This window comes from Saccoglossus kowalevskii, chromosome 3 (genome assembly GCF_978046115.1).
Source record: "Saccoglossus kowalevskii chromosome 3, keSacKowa6.1, whole genome shotgun sequence".
Lineage (NCBI taxonomy): Eukaryota > Metazoa > Hemichordata > Enteropneusta > Harrimaniidae > Saccoglossus > Saccoglossus kowalevskii.
In genome coordinates this window covers 36,368,097-36,385,882 of record NC_140643.1, presented here as the reverse complement: position 1 = coordinate 36,385,882, position 17,786 = coordinate 36,368,097, and the positions used below count along the sequence as shown (strand labels likewise).

Here is a 17,786-nt window from a genome sequence, read left to right as displayed (position 1 = left end):
TTGTTACCATGACAATTTCTACTGGGTGTTCCTTGAGCAATAAATAGTGTTTGTCATAATTGAAATCTTACTGAGGTAATCATAGAACATCAAATGAAGACAACATTTTCAACCTCAACCAAGTTACTTCACTGTGGTTTTTGGTGATTTGTTGTACGGTAAATCATAAAGAAGTTTGTTGTCTCACTTGCTAAATTATTCGATGCAAAGGTTTATATAATTATACAAATACCTGCATGGAGCTCAAAATACACATTCACCTACCTATTTTGAGAAGCAACTGAAAAAATGCTGTGACATAAAGGGGTTTTATGATTTGTTCACTCAAAAATGCAACACAATATCTTGGTGATTGTCAGGAAATATTTTCTAAATAATACTCCCGAGATTAAATTTACATCATTATTCAAAGTTATTGAACCCAAAATTAAAATGTTGTCCAATTATGAAATATCAAGCAATTCAGACAGTTAGCAGTATATTTTCACAAAGTACCATATGTTTATCTAGTCATTGGGGGTCCTAGACAGCTGATGAGATTACCAACTTGATTTTAATTGATCACCAGTATATATATCCACGTTTACAAATGTTTATCTTGTCGGTTAGGGAGGCTAAACAGCAAATGTAATCACTAATTTGTTTTTGTTGTTGACATACCACCTGCGTGTACATCAGATCTGATTGATGCGAGTCAACACATTGTTTGGGTTGAATATAACGTCAATTCATAGTTAAGTAGATTGCACGTCATTTGATTTTGTTTGATGTTTTTGGTTTACTCTGATGGTTATGTTTTTAAATGTAAGTTGGGGGACTCTAGCGTTATTACCAACCCAAGTTAACACCTACCATTACAATTATTTTACGTTATGCGTATCTGCCCATGGGATACGTTCACACCAGTATGAATATGAATATGCTTCTAACTTCAGCCAGGTGCAATAGACCATTTTCCATTCACTGCGAGAATCACGCATTATGCGTGAAATCGAACGTAAAAACAGGACAAACAAAGGTCATAGCGTCGTAGTGGCGTCAAACATCGCGTGGGATTCGACAAACGCGAAGTATTTTGGGGGACATTTCCATGTTTAATAATGTGCTGTCCACATTTGATGAAAGGCAATTTTGATTAAGTAAGGGTATTCGAAAGCAATATTCCTCTGTCGAAGATCGGCCGGTCGATGTGAGTTACGAAATAAAGAAATTCTAGTTCAAAATCAAATCGTTCGATTTTTGCGGCAGACGTTCGATGCGCGTTTTTCATACATCTCGCGAGATCTCGCAATTGTACGGAAAATCGCCTATTCAGGCTTAATCTAAGTAATCAGTATTTTATACATGTGTTAATATAATCTTATGTTTTGATAGTTTGAAGCATAAAACTGGACTTACTTGGTCATGGCTACCATAAAATAATTTATTAAACTATAGTTAAACAGCTGTTCACACAACAATAATAAGTAGGCCAAAGCATGAAGAAGTATTGAAAAGATAATGAAATGAGCATGTGCCAAGTATTCATTTATAGCTTCTGACTTCTCAAGGGAATACATTTTAAATGCAGATATTTATGTAGAAAAACATGTGTATGATCCACATTCTTTAGTTAGAGACAACATTGAATGGTCTGATGCATGTCAGAATTCAGATGCCTTAGGCATCCTTAGGGACTGAGAACTCAAATATACAAAGTAATTAGTATGATTTCAACGCTATACAATATTAAATGTTCATGTGTTTTTTAAGGACATACCTGTGTTCACGTTATGAGATTTTGACATGTGGTGAAATTTTTAATTCTTTGCAGAGGGATTAAAACAATTGTGTTCACCTTAGTCACAACCTTCATCAGGACCCATTTGGTAACCACTCGGCTCAAGCCGAAATCATGCCCTCATTTGTAGATCTGTTTTTTGACCCAAACATGGCAAACGGTACACCTATTTGTCTGATTCTACTTTCTGTTATGGTATTTATTATGAGTCAAATGAATGGCAAAGAAAGATTCAAAGAGCAGTTATATTGATGTGAATATGAGTTGTTCACACACATGTTTTGACATGTGTCAACTCAGTCCCGGATTAGATAACAGACCTTTTGGAGAACTATATGTTTTGTCATAACATAATCAATGAGTATCTTGATACACAGGAGTAGCACTACAAACTTGATCCCCCCAAATCAAAGAAATATTTCCATTTTAATTTATTGTAAATTGAATATTATAAATAGATTGAATACAATAATATAATATAAATATATACCGGTATATTTAAGTTAAATTTATAGTAATGCTACAGTAATACCGGGTACTATAACCTTATATTAGTAATGAATAGACATACATGATTCTTTTCATAATACAAACATGAAACAAAAAGAGGTAATAAAAACAAAAGCATAATGTCATAAAAAAGAACTACTGTGTGCTGAGAGTGATGAAGGTGCATGAATCAGAAATAGGGTACATTTTCTTTTTTTTTCTGTTACACGATTAAGATTACACTAAAAATCTGACAGTTATACAGATCTTGTTTATTGCTGCGCATTGGCTACATGCATCAAGAACTTCACATACTGGTAACATCAAGTTAAAAATCTATACTACATTGAAAATCATCATCAATATTTGACATTCCTTAAAATGATGGATGATTTGAAAGAAAAAATGTTAGAAATGTTGATGGCAAGAATTTACTTGATGCATCCTGCACCAGAACACAAATATCATCACTGTATGCATGACTGCTCAGCTGCTTCCGATTCACATCAGCAAAATTGTTATCCACATGAAAAAAAAGCTGTCTATTAAATAAACACTTAAATTCCAAAACCTGAATCATTTTGGGCAGCTACATGTACTAAGTCGTGTTAGGATCTGGCTTTAAAGCAAACATTTTTCCCACCAAATAGTGTTTTTTTTAAGTATATTTCTATAGTTACTTTGTTAATTTTTGACATAATTTTCCTTATTTACATATAGGTATATTTCGTGAAATGTAAAAATGTAAAGTGTTACGTTGAATGAATATAGGTCGGGTACTAATGGCAATGAATTATACCGTAAACATAAACAGATGCACATGAAAGTCTCAAACATCTGAATAAATTTTATCTGATTTACTATTATTTGAAGTTGAAGTTATGCCAGTGTATCATATACCACTGCAATCTATAAATTACATTAGACTTGAAATGCTGACATACAGGATTGGTAATGAATGACCACGCAGTGCTCAGATGATGATGATGATAACCACTGGATGTAATGTTTTCTTTGATGCTGATGACCAGCAGGTTTAATCTCTCCACACATGAGATTAGGGATAATATACACTTGTCAGTTGCAGGAGGCCATGTCAATTATTCGTCTTCTATGCAGCTGTTTCAAGTGTGATCAAAGACATACTGTATGTGCTCTATTGGAAGTGCATGCCCAAATTAAAATAACATTTTAAATAGGTTAGTTAGTATAAATGGTTGAATGCTAGTTTTTGAGTTTGATAATCTTTAAATCTACGAAAATACACTGCACCACATAGTGCTTGTCGCTTCTAAAATAAAGAAATATGATACCTGGACTAACACAAGCTTGGGCAGTTCAAAATGACAAAATAAATATTATTTATTGGAAATATTTATTACAATTAATTAAAAATACAAGTAAAAAATAATGAACCGTTTAAAACAGAAAGTAAACCAAAAACCCACCTGACTATGCGTAGTTTGGATACAATAAATGAACGCGAATCATACTAAAAATTTTTGTTTGACAAAACATGTCACCATAATGTGAGGAGTTGTAGATGTTGAAAAAATTGACCCAGACACATTTATTATGTCTTGTCACAAGAATTGCGGTTCACAGCAGATCTCATTCCACTTCTAATACCAACGCCATACCTCCCATTATGATATTCAACATATTTATTTCTCATTAGATTCAGAATAGAATTTAAAAAGCACAATACATACATGTACGTCTAGTTTTCCTTACAGACTAATCATTACAGAAATGTTAATCGGATTTTCGTTATCTACGATACTACTTAAAATTAATTAAATATGATAATAAGAATAATTATAAAACAAAGTTAAAATTTGCAGAAATGTTTGAGTGGACAGGATTGGCCTACTCTGTGAACATAATTATTAGTTATCTAACAAGAAAGATGCACCAAGTATAAAGTGATGACATACATAAATGAGTTGGAATGGGTCAAAGGTCAGACAGTTCATCCAGGGTCGGATAGTGAGTGGTCTTCTAATGTATAATATGAAAGAGTGATTAAACAGAAATTAGATATAGATGACGTAGATGATCCAAGTCAGGCTACAATGTCGCTACAATGTGGTCCACAATTAATAACCATTTTCAATACACAAATATGAATCATGTTAATAATATTACGTCTATGTCAAATATGACAAATATTCTAATTATTCTACATCATGTGTCTGCTTACATGAAAAACGAATATATTTAGAATCCTTGTAAAACTGCCAACAAAGTGACAAATCCTAAAGTTGCGGATGGATCAATCATGTACATGTTAGTTGCATGCCACATTAGGTGGGGGAGGGGGGTTTAATACTTGTCATCACCATGATATGAACAATGAATGTAACTTGGTTTGACCTAGCTACTGTTGGGAAAATATTCCTGGAATCTTGTAACAGCATGCATACCTGGAAGGTCATCTAATCCGGTGTCACTAAAATGTCTTAGTAGCAAAATGTTGAGTTCTGACAATTCACTGACTGCGTCAATGACATCGTTCCATTCTGATACGTGATGACCTTGTAATTAAAGGGGAAGTCATCGCAGGAAGTAATTGCGGTAATTTTTTTACTTTGTATACGTAGGTGATTTGACAGCAAAATGTAGAGTTCTGACAATTCACTGACTGCGTCAATGACATCATCCCATTCTACGTGATGACCTTGTAATTAAAGGGGAAGTCATCGCAGGAAGTAATTGCTGTAATTGTTTTACATCATATACGTTCAACTGGACAGCAAAACATTGCGAGTTAATACAGACAAGTCGCTAACTACGCCTATGACAATGTACTTTTTTGATACATGGTGACCTTGAAATTACAGAGGAAATCATGACACAGACTAGTTTTATGTTAGCGTATACATGATTTGCAATCTACTTGAAAACTAAATTTAGTATGTAAGTTAACACTGTTTGTAATTACACCCTACATAGACTGCATCATCTAAATTTCAACATCTTTTTGTATTAGGGAAGAGTAGGAAATCAAACGGGCGGTGCACCGCGGTCAATACCGCGGTGGTGGTGGGTGCTCGCCGGTCGACCGCATTTTATGCAAATTTATGCATAGATTCCATGACCCCGGTTTACCGCGGTCGTGTGCGGTGGGCTCGCACAGCAATTCACACTTATTGTCAAGACCATTAATGAACACAAAGAACTGGGAAATTAAAAGGATCACAAAGTTCTAATGAAAAATTAAACCAATTTGGCTGAGCCAAAAGCTAGGAAACTAGTCTATAATAGTTCACATTATTTTATTTGCCTGAGCTTTGGAATAAAATCACAAAACGATCCAGAAAGACGTAGAGATCAACATAATATAAAATAAGATCGCATTATTTTGTGAATATATATCATGCATGGTCTCAGAAAATGTTTAGAAAGATTAATGTTTCGCGTAGACCAAATATAATCACGCATAAGTATAAATTCAAAGTGTTTTAATACATTGGTGAGAGGTCGCATTTACGTGAACAAGAACATGCACTAAGAAGAAAAAGCAAGCCAAAGTCGAAACGGGGTGTATCATGGACTTGGTACAACATGCGTTGCGACAATTGAGTGATCGTCGACATCATTTTGGGGCACAATTGAACTTCAAGTACGTTGCGAAACTTGCTGACATCAAGTGTGTTTTGACCGAAGTTTGACCCCCAAGTCACGCACTGAACTGGCGCGTTACCTTAGCAACCCTTTTCTTTCTTGGTCCGCGCTTCGATCTCGTAAATTTGTTATCATATCCGGCGGTACTGTAATAACACAACTTGTATCCAACTCTGTATTGGCTTTGAATATTTCAACATCGTTTACTTAGTGTGCTGCTTTTCTAATAACGCAAATATGTTTACAGTATTTGACGGGCTCTAAATATTTCAATTTTGCAATGTATTACTTTTATAATAATTACGCAAACTAAGTTATTTTTATTATTGTCGGGACACTAACTCGGGCTATTGGGTCTGTGAATATTTCAATATTACCGACTTGATAATGCGTTGCATTCGTAATTATTACGCAAATATAAACATGGGCGCATTTACTAGTAAATCATTGAAAAAGATAGTCAGGTCCCGGAGTCAGGTGTCTAACGAAAGTCGAGAAAATATTTTAAATACTTGTGACTCATCGGTGAATTATTTTATTCGAAATAAAGTGAATATGTAATAATAACCATACAATAAAATGCGTAATGTTAAATGTTTCTATAATAAACTCGCAGCGCACTTCGATCGCATTATTCACGTACATTTCGACTGAACTCTAATAACCACGTGTTTGAATTACGTGCGGCAATGGGCAATGACCTCAATGAGTTCACGCACTGACATTTAAATTCGGGCCACCCAGTTTGACGCAAAACGATATAGTTACTTAACATTTGTTCAAAAAATCGGTAAACTCTCGCGAAGAGTTAACTGAAAGGCAACGTCGTTTTTGACCAAAAAAAAACAAAAAAAACACACGTCAATACAAGATTATGTGTGCAAGGTTAGATTTATAGAACGTACATGACCGCTTAACTCTGTTTTTTTTAATAATCATGTCGCACGTGAAACATAGGAGACATTTTAGTTCGTCCATTTCTTGTTTACCGATCTTGAACTTTTTGTCTGGAATGCGATACAGGCAAAGAATAAACATTAATGATACCCACCGTTGTCAAATCAACAAGAGGCTCGAATCAGGAAGGCTCGGCTATTTAAAACTTCGTAAATAACATTCTTTTCGTGTGGTAGACTTTATTCAAGTGTAACAAACGTAAGTGCAATGTATGGACGAGTCATAATACTCGTACCTTCGAAAGTTACGACTTTTACTCTTGGAATTGGTGATAAATACATGCATAAAATACAACATTGTTTCACGCAACAACAATTCGTATACAGTATTGGACTTATGGATTTTTATATTAATAAAATACGTGGGCCGATAATATTACTATATGCTTAGTATTTCCATGCCAGCGATGCTCGTAACCTGCTCGATTTAAAAACAGCTATGTGTATTTGAAACAAAGACTCATGGAATCACAAAGGAAACTGTTAAGTACGTATTTCACATCTTTCCTACGACCGCGGTTGCAACCGGTATCGGTGGCCACCGCGGTAGAGACCCCTAATTATAAGCAGTCCGCGGCTCTCCCCGGTGTACCGCGGAGAGCCGCGGTGATTACCGCGGTGAACCGCCCGTTTGATTTCCTACTCTTCCCTTATTCTCATAGATGGAAAGCTAAACCATGGTAGTAACATGCATGCAGACTCTCTAAAGATTTATACAAGCAGCCTGTCAGCTGAGATAGCTTCGCTGTTAGCAATGCACATTAAAACTAAAGAACTGAAAATATCGTTAGAAAATGAACAATATGTATAGTATCAAAGCAACAGGACTTTATGTTTTCAACAAGAATTCAAAAATATCACTTTTCACTAACAATGACAAAAATAATTGAAGATATCACCACGAAATTAACAAATCTGAAAGAGGTCCACATGTAGTACCTATACATGTAATATCAATGCAATTGGCCTTGCATTTTTTAACAAGAAGTCAAAAATATCACTTTTTACCAAAAATGACAAAAATATTCAACAAAATTAGGAAATTATGAAATGAACAAATCTAAGAGAGGTCTACCCAAGGTACATATACACCAAGTATTAAAGCATTCAGGCTTGTAGTTTTCAAGAAGAAGTTGAAAATGTAAAACACGGACGACGACGGACACCGTCGACGGACAATCACTCATATGATAAGCTCCGCTCGACAAAGTCGACAGCGGAGCTAAAAATCAACTAATTATTATGTAAATTAGGTAATTAATTACTAAAATAAGCACAGATTTTAAACCAAACTAATCAGATCTGCGCATTGTCCCAGAGCATCAATGAACCAATTTTCAATGAGCAGTTCTTCAGACATTGCACACAGGAGTAAAAAATGGCCACCATTATCAGACAGATGCTAAATGGAACAAATTGTAAAATACGTCATAATCCATCTACAAGTTAACTTTCCGTTTTCCCACCTGTGTTAGGATCTCATGCAGTTAGGTGCTAGGCAATGCTTTTGAAATGTTTCAAGCTTTAAATCTCATTAACTGTATCTGAGTACTCAAGAAAACATCATTGCATTCTGTTTATTAAAGTCAGTGGGCATTTCCAGAACGTGTCATTTAATTTTGTATTTCCGTGAGCCTATATACCCGGCAAACATTGTGAACACGGCATGATTCTTTTCAATGATTAAATATGACCCAACTTACACAGACTACCTGCCAGCATGGTGGAAAAACAATGTAAAGAGTCAATCCAAACACAGAAATTGACAAAAAAAAGGCAAAATAATTGAAATAATTTGATGGCTACAAAGGTCTACCCAGTGTAGAAGGATGCAAGGAAGACATGACGCAGTAGATTTGGTTATTTTACATCCTATATCTCACAATTTTTCAACAGATTTGAATGGACTGATGATGCGCATCATAAAACCTACAAAGTAAGTTATTGAATTCTCTGTCAAAGCATTGCAGTCACAAATGCTACAACTTAGAACATAATCACAACATGATAATAATGTAATACAAATTGAGTGACAGTTATTAAATCAGATTCTCTGGATAGGTGGTCTCTTTAGCTACTACATGCACATATACTATGTCCTTAGGAGATTGCCATGTCTAGAATTCATAGCTAATTGGTGTAAACGTTTGATTATATTTTACTAGTCTTGAGTCTATGCAGAGTATGCCCAACTCAACTTATGCCTAGGTATGATGCTAGTAATATCTCATTGTCTGAATATACAGCCTATAGTCTCTGCAGATTTCCATTCATACCACATTTCACTAATGTTAAGGTACAATATGCTGTAATATTTCATTACCCATTCAGATTCATGCAAACATCACACACTAACATTTTAGACATTGTAGGTATGCATAAACTGAAAAGGATGAGAAATTCAGTGGCAGGTAAAACAGATCCCATGAAGAGAAAACAACATTGAGGGAAAAACACATACAGCCAATGAAGCCAAACAAAAATACCACAGTTTGTTGTTGGTAATGCTTGCTTAAAACCATTTATCATCTTGAAAATAAAGCTGATTCGAAAAAAGTGAAACACCTGCCAAGGTGTCTATTATTCAACAAGTGCCTGGGGCCTTTTGTGATTAATTCCAATTTTTGAGCTAACCAATATATCAAGGTGGATTAATTACTTTAGTCAAATAGTATGTATAGTATACCCCTGTAATAATTTTAAATGTTCCTTCTAGATCTATTGCTGTAGACATGTTTTGACTATTAAATATTTATATTTGTATAGTATATCTGATGGGAGTAGTTACATGTATTATCATACACCTAACATGTGGTGCCTTTGATCCTAAAACAATATATGCATCCATATTTTTTTTATGCTTCAAATGCAGAAAATATTTCAACTTTACATTTATTTGTTATCACTGCATATGTTAATATTCACCAACAATGTGTTTCAGTTTTTTGTGTTCTAACCGTTTATGACCACTAATTAACAACTTTATATTGTGAGCACTTCGCATCCATGGCTGACTAAGAATGAGTAATCAAACAGAAAACATGACAGTTTGCGGAGATTTCAAGTGTGATGCATTTCTATACATTTCTAGTGTATTTTGTGTACTTAAACCCAACAGCTAGAGAACAGCAAGGTGCATGAACATCCTCGACTGACTACTTCAACCATATAGCTAGAGCACTGCAAAGTGTGTGGATATCGTCTCAAGTATGCGATTCTATATCGCTTTTCCAGTGTTATTGTACATTGCTACGTTACTGTGGCTAAAGGTATTTTTTGTGGAAACTGACCTTTTACCTTAGCTGAACAAATAGGTGTTTTCATACATATTTGTATTTATATCAAATATCCATGTAGACAATTTGTATTTGTACAACTGCGTATTAAAATTGGTTAACCATTTTTAAGGGGCAAGCATTCTGAATAATTATAATAGTATTACCATCAAGTTAGAATGTTATTGTGTTATTATATTGGGCCACAATCGAGTGTAACTTATATAGTAATTAATGCGGTTTGGTGGTATGTCTGAAGCCACTGCTAAATTAGCCAAACTGGAGTTTGTTGTTGTAAAAGCCAGCCACAGTCTGGTGTAAAGATAATATATTCACGAAATGTTTTGAATGCTTGGCCTCAGTTTGAAACAAATTGAATACAGTGGGAATGCCAGTAATATTATATGCACATTTCTGATTCTGAGATTTAATATTTACGTTCACCATATTTGTATTTATATTTACAGTCTAGTCACGTACAGTTTGAGAATTTATAGTCATGAGTTCTTGATACTTGAGGTATTTGACCTATATTGAATGTATTTTGATAGAAATTCAATGTAAGTAATCTTATTAAAAGTAATTTCCACATATTAGATACTTTTGGTTAGGATGTAACAGGCATTGCTTCTTAGCATTGGGCCATGACAAAAGATATTGCATCATTTTTTGAACTTTGAATCCACAGTCATCTAGACATTAATATCTAATTCGCAATTAACATGCGTAACTATTCAATTTGAGACAACTTAAACTACACAAATTTTTAGAAAATGTTGTAAGCAGTCACATTCAACAATATTGCATTGAACATCAGTAATATTACAATGACTTCGATTAACTATTAGATGAAGTGTTCCATGAACTTTGACCAAATCTGTGCATGTCAGTATGTCGCTCACAGTATGTTTTCAGTCACACCACAAGTGTGCTATCTACATGTAGTTCCACTGAAGATAATGAAATATACTGCAAAATTATCTAATATTTGTCCCACAGCACATATAGATCATGAAATTACTTATGATAGAGAGGTTATTACAAGACAATGTTGTGATATTGGGACTTTTACTTGTGATCTTGCTATTTTGACTAAAAATGCTAAGATCCTGTGTAAAACAGCATGATGTACATGTTTGTCATGTAATTACCTTTAACCTTTTCACCACCCTCTTTTCATCACAAATTCACAATATAGTCCTATTTATAGTCTGCAATTCCTTCACAAAATTGGGACAAGAATAGCCAAATTTTTTGAGTAAAAAATTGAGAATTGACTCAAATTTTGTCTGTTGGTTCCAAAATTTGGGTTCATTTCCAGAAATATTGAAGAATACAAGAAAAAAGTGCAGACAAATGTTATTGTGAAAGTCTGCTGGTGAAAAGGTTAATTATTGATCAAATCACTGCAAAACATTCATTGAGTGATGCAATCACACTTTTGACACTATATGTGAAAATTCACAGATATCAAGATACAGTATTAAGATTTTCAATAATAATTTATAGATACATACCTTCCATTTTGTTTTGGCAAAGTTCTTCTTGATATTTGTACTGACAGATTCATGAATATCCTTTGTAGCTGCTGCACCTCCCGAAACCCTGTGAAGAGAATTTATAATTATAATTTCATTTATAATTTCATTCAGAAACCAGATCTTGGTTGTGTATTGATGAATTTCATGCAAACTAGTAGGTACATACATTGGCCATTAAGGGACCTTGATGCAGGTTGTTTTGTTTTTCAGATTGGATTCAAAATGGCTGATTGGTGGCCATTATTTTTAATGAATATGGTTCAAGAGCTGTATCCCTGATATCCCTTGACTGATCATGGTCATGACCAAACTTTAAACATCATACATCTTGTCATACATATGCATGTGTATTTGTTTGACCATAAGAATCAAGAATCATATCTTTTGTTTCATGTTCTGATTGAAAATAGCTGGTTCATTTCAGTTTTGTTTACTACTGAACCAACATGGACAAGTCATGTCATCACATCACATAACTTGTTGTGACATGTGAATGCAATATGTGAATTGTCATTGCATTTTTCAAAAAGTCATGGATATCTCAACCATCCAAATAAAAACTGATACATGCATTAGTTAATTACACTGGACTATTACAATTCCTGTATAATATATACAATCTCCTACACTGGATTATATTACATGTATATCTATATTCATAAACTCTATATTGACTCTGATTTGAGCAGCACATTACATTCAAAATACAAATAATTATTTTTACAAATGTGCATGGTAAATGTCCAGAGTATGTAAAACCACTGATTACATGTTATGTTCTAGTGCACCCTTTCAGGTTTTGAGAGAGTGGGTACTAGTTGCAATGTTGTGAGAGTATTAAAGCAGACACAGACAACATTAGGAGTGTTGAGCATTGCAATTGTTTTGACATACAAGTCATTGTTAATTGTCTCCATTGGAATTATGTGAAATGTTATTCATGCCAAAAATAAAGCAATATACACCAAAAGCATAGTTTGTAATTGAAAGTGAGTAATTGGCTGGTCTAGTATCAACAGTAATTAGACGTATTAAATGACTTTGCCCAAATCGAAATATATGGTCAGAAATTAAATAGGATTATATGCTATTCATGCATTGTTTGGATCCAAACTGAATTTCCTCTGTCCATGCAGGCTCATGTAAAGAGATACAGTAATATAGTCAAAAAGAAATATGGCTGTCACTGTCAGTCAGTCATCTTTAATCTGATTACAAAACAAATTGTCATGGACATTAATAATTTAAAATGTACAATGTATGTACCAAATTTAAACAAAAACTGACAAACCATGCATAAGATACCACATATTCAAAAAACAAAATGGCTGCCAGACAGCCATCTTGGATTCAATCAGTAAACCGCTGCATGTGCATATGCATGTCCAAAGTACTGGGCACTGTAAGGAATGAACAGACTTGGTCCCCAGGATTCTGAAATATGACTCTGGACGGATGGACGGACAGATGGACAAACGCACAGACAGAGAAACTACTAGAAAATTTGCACACTATCAATGTGCTTACACAATCTATGCAGTCTTACTGAGAAGGCATACATGATTTCTATTCTACACTAACTTACCATGGATCATCAATGGCTTGTTGACAAGTGTATCGCTTCCTCTCGTCCACTTCCATTAAATGTCTGATGAAATGTTTGGCTGTGAATGAAGAAAATCGATCACTTTTTTTTTTTTTTAAATACACTGTATGTACTGTGTATAATTTCAATAAAACTGGGTCACCATATTCTGATCAGTGAATCCAATGCAATTTCTAAGTGTACACTTCCATAATGGTATTCAAGTGTTATTAGTCAAATCTGCCACCAGAGAATAGTGCAGACATGTGTACACAAGATAAGACAAGATGAATCACTAAAGAGTATTCAACAAAATCATTCACAATGGCACTGAATTTCTACAAAATTACATTTTTTCACAATTACTACAGATCATGGTTGTAAGTAACTTGTAAGCTCTTTTTTGTGCTTCATGATATTGATTCAATGTCTGACATAATGAATTTTTGATAATACAAAGGACTTGGATATGGGTATCCATGCAACTTAGATGACCATGTATATGTAGCAATGAAAATCCCATTCTGTACAAGTTACATGCACGTATCAATCAAACTTAGTTCTGAATCACAGAAACTTTGATGTGGAAAGTGAAATAAATGAGGTTATCCTCCTACTGCACAAACATCTAACAGATGCTCTACTAATACACTAGTACATGTACATTGGCTATTTTCAACATTCCTCATTTCTTTTACGTAATAATTTCCATTAGGATTTCTAGAAACGTATGTTACTGTAAAGTCTTTATTAGCAGCCATGGTTTCTATTAAAAATGGTACAATGCATCAGAGGGGATGCAGCTTTATTATAGCATTAATTGTGTAACCTAGGTAACAAGACTGCAAACAGTCTTCATTGATTAGAGACTACAAGGTACTAAGTTACCGGTACATACCTGCATCTGAGATATCATCCCAATATGGCGAATCAAATTCATACTCTCCTTTGATTATCTGTGCGAAGAGGTTTGAGTCGTTTTCATCAAAAAAAGGTGGATATCCGCACAATCTAAGAAAAAAGAAAACAAGATGGAGAAAATTAATCTTCAAATCATTTCATGTCAGAGATCATGAGTGTAATATTGAGCAGATGTGTGTGATTGAATGCACAGCAGATATAAAGATGTAAATTTGTTGACTTCTGAAAATAACATTTTACCCAGACATACATTTCAGCATATCGGCATGAAGCACCTAATATATTTTAACAAATGTCCTGATTCAGACAAAAACATAGAGTGCAGTCTGACTGATAATTTGACTGTGTGGTTCGATAATCAGTGACTGAATTTTGGAAATTATGCAACAGTATATATTGTATTAGCCTTAGAAGGACATCTCGAGAAGAGCACATAAATCAAAATTTACTGTACTGAAGTATACAACATGATTTAAAACTGACATATTTTGTCCATCAACGCATACCAGTATTTATGTAAGCACATTTATTACTAATAGCACATTAAGCATTGAACCATTTCAAAGAAAACTTTACTACATTATACAAGTGAGGTATACAACCATAAATTATATTACAAGAGTACTTGATGACACCAATTTAAAAAGCAATTTGTATAGAAGACACAGAGGAGAGATTTAATTCTGCACAACAACGCTGACATGTGTACCAAAAATTGCCAGATTTCACAGAACATTACCTTGTAAATCATTCAGTTAACATCAAATCTGTTTACAGTTCCCTGATATGGTGCGGTACAGGAACATGGAAAATTACATCAACTGACTGACTGACTGATGCAGGTCGAATAACAAGCACGTCAGGTCAACATTTTGTTCATGATGTGTATGTGACTAATAGAATAAAATTACAATAACGACTGAATTTGTTGTTTCTCACCTCCCCAACACTTTCCCAATGTGAAATGGTTTTGATATCGCAACTAGAATTGAAATGAATATATTTAAACTTTCATGTTTTCCTGAAATTCCATTCTGAGTATAAAAGTATACAATAGAATCTCTGAAACTGTGCATCAAAAGGGAAGAAAGGGATTTCTTTTTTTTTTTTATTCCAGTTACATGTACTTAAGGATATAGACAAATTATGTGAACTTTTCCCACAAAGAGCTGCAGTAGCTGGTATTGTATTCTCAGTAGCTATGTTCAAACACATTTTCTTAGCATGGGCAAAAAAGTTGAAAACATTAGCCTGTACAAAAAATATGTGTGTGACTGCTTGAAATGGATTAAGAAATGACTAGTCTGTTCTAAATCTGTTCTGTTTTGAAGAACCAGACCAGACAGTTACAGTACAGATAATACCAATGTGCACAAATAACTAGCTCAGACTAAAGCGTCCTTTTGCATTAGGCATTTTCAGAATTGAAACTAAGCAGCCAAAACAAGAATGTCAGTACCGTATATATACCGTTATAATGCCAAAAATCAAAACAGAGTTCAATGATCTGCCATTTAAAGGTGGCTGTTGAAGAAGTTGAGATGGCTAGTTTTGTGTACATGTGCAAGTTTTGATTATATGTACATGCTACTCAAAGATCTTACCTGATATACAGTACGTTGCAAGTATGTAGTCATTACAAATGGTCTGTGAATATGTTTCATAAAGAGGCTATTGCTCATTTATTCAGATACATGGCACAATTTTCAGCAAAAAACATAGTTCTAAAGCCAAAATTCCCTTTTTGTTGAAATATCTGTATATGCTTTGTCATCTATTTCTGATCGTTTAGTTGCAAAAAAAGTGAATGTTAAAGTTGTTTCATCTTACAGTTATGAATTTTACAACTAGCGAATTTCTTTCATGTCATCTGTATATTTTGTACATATTTCTAATTATTCTGAACAATTGGTGGAACAAATATCCCAAGCCTGTGATTGAAGGCCGTATTTCCCAACAATCCCCATTATGGGCAAGGAACATTACCAGCAGCATACTGCTGTCGGTCAAAGTGAAAAGGTGAAGCCATACAAATGTGCAAATGTTCATAACTATCTATGTTACTGCAGCGCCAACCAATGTGGAATAAATATTAGAACTAGAATTAGTCACAGATGAGGGAAGTTTATCATTTTGTGAACACTATTTGATCTTTGACACTGTGATCACAAAATAAATCTGATAAATTAGTCAGATTTTTGTTCAAAAAAAACCTGAGAAACCCAACAACAATGAGAAAGTATGTTAATTTGGTCAAAAATTAAAAAATAAAAAAAAAAACATAAGACAAACATGTGAAAAATGAAAAAGAAACAGATGCTCCTCCAATTCATACACATCCTACCAACCATTAAATTTTTGAACAATTTGAAAGTGTTTGCCACTATTCACTAAATTTAGGGACATCGTTTTTTTTCCAAATTATTTCAAAAATGTTGATCAAGACCTGCAGCAAATAGAGAATTCATTTTTCATTTGCTCCAAGATTGATGATGAATTTTTATAACAATGTGCAAAATGTTGCATAAGAATACTGGAAAGTATAATTATGGCAAACACTGGCATGAGTGATTCATTCCAATTATGAATGTTTATAACAATGTGCAAAATGTTGCATAAGAATACTGGAAAGTATAATTATGGCAAACACTAGCATGAGTGATTCATTCCAATTATGAAATTTGGCTTCAAGAGAGATTAAAATCCATAAGATATCATCTGCACATGGACATCAGATTCATAACATCATATGACGACAATATTAGATCAGACTCCACACTCTTTAAAGTACTTAAACTGTCATTTAAAATTAATGCCATTCGACTGACGCAAGTTTCTGATTCATTTATTTTCACTGCCCACAGACCGTGTTCCATCTACAGCTAGGAAATGTAGACTGTGTTTGTTGAAGAAATAGCTCACTTTTCTAAATCGCTGCATCCATAAACAGCTTGATGATTCTCAATACAGTGTGTGCAATCAAATGTAACTGTTATTCAATTCCAGGACTGGTATGTCTTCGCTCTTTAATCCCTCCCATTCAGTTTAAATTGTGTAAAACGAACTTCAATAATTTAGCCCAGCTGCTATCTGAGGCAATTTATTGGATCAGTTTAAAATAGTGGACAGTTCTACAAGCCCCCTTCATTAAAATTGGATGGGGTTTCCTTAGTTATCAGGAAATGGGTTAAAAATAGAAGCAGTGCTACAGAAGCTGATTTCCTTCGCCCATTGACAAGTTGTTTACAGACTGCTTCAACCCCTAATTTGAGCATCCATTAAATCTTCGAAATGCTTTCTCATTAGCATGTGGCTATGGCAACAGTTTGCTCTTCAGTTGAAAACATTGAGCTTCATATGAGTAGACATTTCTCTCCGGTCGTTTCTCACTTAGTCACACCATATTTATAATGTTCTTGACAACTTTCCAAAGCCATTACCAGCAATTGAAAAGTGTGTTTATTTATTTCTGATATCAGAAGAAGGTCAGTTCAATTTTAGGCTAAAATATGACAGGTATGATGATAACTAAACAAGAATTCTGAGTCTTTTACCTTACAGCTGAAATCAATGTTTGTTGCGTTTTTGTTTTCACTAAACCTTGAATCTAAT

At 34.1% G+C, this 17,786-nt stretch overlaps 1 protein-coding gene across 1 annotated transcript in view; it reads right to left on the bottom strand.

Annotated features, from left to right (window-relative positions):
• The window catches only part of LOC100376895 (calcium/calmodulin-dependent protein kinase type 1D-like), a 95,303-nt gene that overhangs the window by 14,996 nt on the left and 62,521 nt on the right, over positions 1-17,786 (bottom strand). The window contains exons 7-9 of the mRNA XM_002739489.4: positions 14,152-14,264; positions 13,254-13,332; positions 11,645-11,732 (exon numbers count right to left, since the gene is read on the bottom strand). Coding sequence (XP_002739535.1) covers positions 11,645-11,732; positions 13,254-13,332; positions 14,152-14,264 — 280 coding nt within the window. The remainder of the gene's footprint in view (positions 1-11,644; positions 11,733-13,253; positions 13,333-14,151; positions 14,265-17,786) is intronic.